The 6,000-nt window shown below is 40.5% G+C and overlaps 1 protein-coding gene across 1 annotated transcript; it reads right to left on the reverse strand.

Annotated features, from left to right (window-relative positions):
- Positions 1-3,445: 3,445 nt before the first annotated feature.
- LOC149616325 (uncharacterized) lies at positions 3,446-5,747 on the reverse strand. Its single transcript, XM_089856183.1, has 2 exons — positions 3,923-5,747; positions 3,446-3,847 (listed from the first exon to the last, which is right to left on the reverse strand). The coding sequence occupies exons 1-2, from the start codon at positions 5,354-5,356 to the stop codon at positions 3,446-3,448; spliced, it is 1,836 nt and encodes a 611-aa protein (XP_089712309.1). The 5' UTR covers positions 5,357-5,747.
- Positions 5,748-6,000: the final 253 nt, after the last annotated feature.

Genomic DNA, 6,000 nt, shown 5'->3' on the forward strand with positions numbered 1-6,000 from the left:
TTATCGAAACTGGTTATGTACGATTTCCATTACAACACAGTGCGAGCTAAATATGGCGAAGACGCCAAACTTCTTTTCACCGACACCGATTCCCTGACCTACCAAATATTCACCGACGACCTTCCCCGAGACTTTGCTGAGAACAAGCAGATGTACGACTTCTCCGACTACCCTAGGGACCACCCACTCTTCAGCGAGGAGAACAAGAAGGTTCTAGGAAAGTTCAAGGATGAACTTAATGGGGTTCAAATAAAAGAATTTTGCGGTCTCCGTCCCAAGATGTACTCCATCCTGTCGTCGAAGGGGGAGAAGAAAACGGCGAAGGGGATTTGTCGTCGTGTGGTGAGAAAGAAAATACGTCATGCAGACTACAAGGAATGCCTACTCCAACGGAAACTAACCGTAGAAGAGATGAACAGGATTGTGAGCTTGAAGCATGAACTTTTCTCTGTAACGCAAACAAAGCTTGCGTTGAACCCGTGCGACGATAAGCGATACATCATCGACGGTGTATCCACTTACTCGTTAGGACATTTTAAAATTAGGGATCTATAAAAGAGAGTATTCCTCCGCGGCATAGCCCGGTTTCTCTCTTGAATTATTTTTCAATTGTGTAACTTAAATATCTTAGAACTGTAAATATCTTAGAATTGTATAACTTAAATATCTTTCTTGTAAATTTGTATCTGTTAATATATATATATATATATATACTTTCTTTCTTTATCCTAATTTTTAAAATGTTGTTGAAAATAAAAAATTATAATTATGTTTAAAAAAAAAGAATTCTTATTCAAATTTTATATTTACCTAAACAAAATAGAATATCGTACCATCAATGACTGATTAGTCACAACTCTTTGACGACTGATAAGACACAACCTTTGCAGGGGAGGATCAGATCTCCGAGTTCTTAGACTTAAGGGGGTGACTGAAAACATGACGAAAATACATTTGAAAGTGTTGTAAATGATTGAAAACATGTCGAAAATACATTTGAAAGTGTTGTAAATGATTGAAAACATGAGCAAAATACTATTGAAACTGGTGTAAAATGACTGAAAACACAATGAAAGCAAATGAAATTTTGTTTAGGTAAATATAAAATTTGAATAAGAATTCATTTTTTTTAAACATAATTATAATTTTTTATTTTCAACAACATTTTAAAAATTAGGATAAAGAAAAAAAGTATATATATATATATATATATATATATATATATATATATATATATATATATATATATATATATATATATATATATATATATATATATTAACAGATACAAATTTACAAGAAAGATATTTAAGTTATACAATTCTAAGATATTTACAGTTCTAAGATATTTAAGTTACACGATTGAAAAATAATTCAAGAGAGAAACCGGGCTATGCCGCGGAGGAAAACTCTCTTTTATAGATCCCTAATTTTAAAATGTCCTAACGAGTAAGTGGATACACCGTCGATGATGTATCGCTTATCGTCGCTCGGGTTCAACGCAAGCTTTGTTTGCGTTACAGAGAAAAGTTCATGCTTCAAGCTCAAAATCCTGTTCATCTCTTCTACGGTTAGTTTCCGTTGTAGTAGGCATTCCTTGTAGTCTGCATGACGTATTTTCTTTCTCACCACACGACGACAAATCCCCTTCGCCGTTTTCTTCTCCCCCTTCGACGACAGGATGGAGTACATCTTGGGACGGAGACCGCAAAATTCTTTTATTTGAACCCCATTAAGTTCATCCTTGAACTTTCCTAGAACCTTCTTGTTCTCCTCGCTGAAGAGTGGGTGGTCCCTAAGTCGTATATCTGCTTGTTCTCAGCAAAGTCTCGGGGAAGGTCGTCGGTGAATATTTGGTAGGTCAGGGAATTGGTGTCGGTGAAAAGAAGTTTGGCGTCTTCGCCATATTTAGCTCGCACTGTGTTGTAATGGAAATCGTACATAACCAGTTCCGATAAGTCCAAAATGGCGAAGCCTGTGTAAATCGGTCGGTCGAGGGTCAGGGATTTCTTCAGTTGGTGAATTCCAACTAACTCATTCTTGAAGATGGTAAACCTCTCAAACGCAGGGGAACTCGCCTTCTTGATTGCCATCTCCCGGGTCTGTACAAGATCGAAGTTTATCCTGTTCCTCAGATTCTCCATTGTTTTTCGAAACACAGAGTTGTTGCACAACTTGAGGAAGTCATTCTCAAACGTGTTAGCGGCCATCTTCCGCTTCTCCGTATTAAACTCGATAAAAGGTTTCAACCAAGCACCTTGTTCAAACGTGAGAATACGGTGAACCTTCCCTAATTTCATACCCTTAGCGATGTAGAACTTGAGATTTCGATAATGGAGCACGTATTTTTCTCTGCTATGAAGAGTAGGAACTAATTTGGGAAGACTGTCTTTAATTTTAAGTTTTAGTTTGTTCAATTGATCTATTTAATATGGAGATAGCTCGCCGGGGGTAACAACCCGTCTTTCAGGGGCCAGGGGTAGGCAATTATGATCTTCGTGTAAACTCTCCGGGTACTCGAGGTCTACCTCTAGAATGAAACCCTGAGTGTCATCGTCAGGATGGTTACAAACAACGTCTTTGGTGAAATCTTGACTTGGTTCCAACCATCGGAAACCCCTCATAGGTAGGTGGTGACACATTACTGTGCCGTAAAGATTGTTACAGTCCAGGTAGGTGATGTAGGAGCTTGGTTTCGTATCGTCGTAGGTTTCAGGAAGATGTTGGTTATTGGCCTCGGCCAACCTGTGTGTTATTAGAGAAACCCCTCCTCTGATACCTTTCTCGATAAAAAGATGCATATCAGGGTCTAATAATAGTTCCAGTTTAACCTCAGTCATATGTAAAGCGCTCTGCCAAGAAAAACCGGGACCGGTAAAGGCGTGAGCGCAGTCTAGCTTGTAATATTCCAAGCACATGGTTCGAAAATTTTCGAATACATCCGCCAAGAGTGAAACGTCCGTCTTTACTTATAAATCATGGTATTCGCCGAGGTTAGCGACTAGTAGGAATTTTTCCCAAACCGTTTCAGCTTGAGAATAATCCTCGTCACTAACCTTTTCATCGGTCAAAGAGTTGAAAAAAGCCTCCTTCGGTGGTAACTCCGTCTCGTTAAATTTCTCCACGCAGTCAAAGTAGTCGTATGGGTAAACTTGTTTTCTCAGTAGATGCGTCACTTCGTCCGGTTTGAAGACAGAGTTCAAGCATTTAAACTTGTCCGCACCTCCATTGGCCAAGTTGGAGACGAGAGAGTCGAGCGAGGCTGGCATAAACCTGATAGAGTCTAGAAACCGCAGGTTACCCAAGGAAAATGAAATGTATGTCTCCGAATTCGTCGGGATACATTTAATTTCCTCATTCTTAAAAAGTCCAATTTTGTCCATGATGAGATGAGCATCATAGCGGGAGAGGTTGTGCATAAAGACGGGGACGAAATTCGACGTCTTCAATTTGAGGTTACAGGAATTATGAGCCGCTCCCCTGTAGGCTCCGTCCGTGTGGTCGTGGTCTTATCCGGTGTGAACTCTTTCCCGCATAAGTAACAGACTTGGGCGGAAGCAAAATCCGCTACTTCCGGGTCAGTCAGGTTCATGGGCGTGTTGTTCTTGAGTTTTCTCTGGATGATTTCGTCTTCAAGAAGAAGGTTATGCAAAAAATCTTCGGCTGCATCCATCCCTCGGTACGTCACAGGTTTTGACACTGTTCCGTCATGTGCAACTATGACGTAACTGTATCCGCAAGCAATGTGCTGTGAGGTTTTGGTGGTTGAAGAGAGGTTGGCATCCGGATCACACCTATGTATTTTTTCGAGAACAGACTCAAAATCGGCGTAAATGACGTATTTTACCTAACGGAATAGAAAAAAGAAAACATATTAATATCAACATTTTCTCCCCAGTTTAGTACGTGTAAAGTTACTTACTTTTTGTTGCCAGGCGATGTTCTTGAACTCCAAGATGGGTTCCTTTACCGGCATGCGAATCTTTTGTGGCCCGTGTAAACTACATTCTTTAACATGTTCCTTATGGTTCATCTCAGCTCTAGTTCCGGTGAAACGGTGCATGCAATATCGGCAATAGAAGGCTTTACCGTTATGTTTAGTGAAATCCGACAAGAGTCGGCTCAGTTTGCTAATTAAACAAAAGTGTTTCTTTTCCCCCTGGGTTAATAGTAATAGATCTATTTGACGTGCTTCGTCAACCCTGTTCGAGCTAATGTAGAGAGGGAAAACCTCATTTTCGTAGCCAAAGATATTTATCGATAGATTATTAACTCGCTCGAACTTTTCTAACGTCCCTTCCTTTATTTCTACGGGGAATGTGATTGCCGCTATATCTAGTTCATTTTGGAATCTCACGTACTTTTCAACGAAATTGGGGTTATTTCGGGCGTTAACGGGGTGTAAATGCGCTAGTATGGACCATAGGAAACATTTATTGTCCGTGTTTTTAATGTTAAGAATAGCCCATTTAGAAGCTAACTTTTTTGGGGTGGCGAAATACGTACCTTCATGTAGTGGCATATATGGTATAATATTTATTTGAAGAAACATAATTCTATCTAATACCCAACCACTACCTTGCGCTTCGTATTCCTCGATTAAACGTTTTAAGGTTAAAACCCCTAAATCAATTTGTCTCGGAATAACGTTGGGTGTTATAATAGAGAGATTTCGGGTTCTGTGATAAATGAGACATTCTACCTCCTGTTCTGAATTCGCTAAATCACGCGTGTAACACACTCGAACGGTTAAATACCATTTTATCCCTCTATCCTGGGTTAATTTATGCTTAAGATAATTCTCGATAGCTACCCTATGTCTGTTAACATAAAGTTCTACATCGGTTTCCACCGCAGCGGGTGTGAATCTGGCGCAGAAGATTGCATTACGCAATACGTTCAACTCCTCTAGTTGATCGTGGATGGGCACGACAGGTGTGGCGGTGGAGGGTTGCGGGTTGTCCGCTTCCATCGTATCCATAAAATCGTGGATATCCTCGTTCTCCTGGCTTGTCAGGTCATCCAGAAGATCAGAATCAGCGCATCGCGCCTGTCCAGTCGGATCGTCTAACGTGGGGACCGATAAACTCGACGACGCTCTAGGAGTGGCGTCCGCAACGGGGTGGGAGTCTCGAACGGGGACGGTTAATGAGGTCGAAGGACCGGCGTCATCAATTTTCCGCCTTTTATTATCGCTATGAAACTTGGCCCGGTGTAGCGTTAATTTCTGACGTCTTGTGTAGATTGCGGAGCAATCACTACAAGGAAATTTAATCCCCTCATGCTTCTCACGAATATGCCTCATGAGAAGCTTATTCGTAGTATACTGACGCTTGCAAACTTTGCATTCAAACATTCTTAAAATTTAAATTATCTAAAATTAAACTTGTAATCTCTCTTCCTAAGACTTGTAAAAGAAAGTAAAATCCTACCCTCTGCACAATTTTACTAAGAAAAAGCTCGGGATAATAGCTCAGAAACATTCAAGTCTGAAGTCAGGAACAGAATAAAGTATGCTCTAATCTTTGGGGGATCTTTATACTCTAATCATTTTGACTTTAGAAGGCGCCACAAAATAATGATCAATTCTAGTTTTAGGTGAAGTTTACTATAGAAATATTTCCCCCACGTTGTAATAAGTCAATATGGCGCTTGGTAGATATATTTAAACACAAATATATCTCACCACCGCATTGGCAAAGACAATAAGAGGGCGCCATCGAAAGCAAATAATTCCCCACACGTATTTTCCCGTACGTATTTCCCCGCCACATTGTTCCACCACGTTACCAAAAGTCAACATGGCGTTGAAAAACATTCGAGCCAATATACTTAGATATATTTCCACCATCACATTGTCAAAGTCAATAAGAGGGTGCCATCGAAAACATTTCTCCTTATCAGTTATGATAAGATACCCTTGGGTGCCAACGATCTCGACGGCGGCAGTGGCTCCAACAGCGCCAAGCGCCAACTCAGATCCCCCGGTTCCCCCGGATC

The sequence above is a fragment of the Phalangium opilio genome, unplaced genomic scaffold, assembly GCF_054372755.1.
Source record: "Phalangium opilio isolate 3A_F unplaced genomic scaffold, DU_Popi_V2 ptg000217l_1, whole genome shotgun sequence".
Classification (NCBI taxonomy): domain Eukaryota; kingdom Metazoa; phylum Arthropoda; class Arachnida; order Opiliones; family Phalangiidae; genus Phalangium; species Phalangium opilio.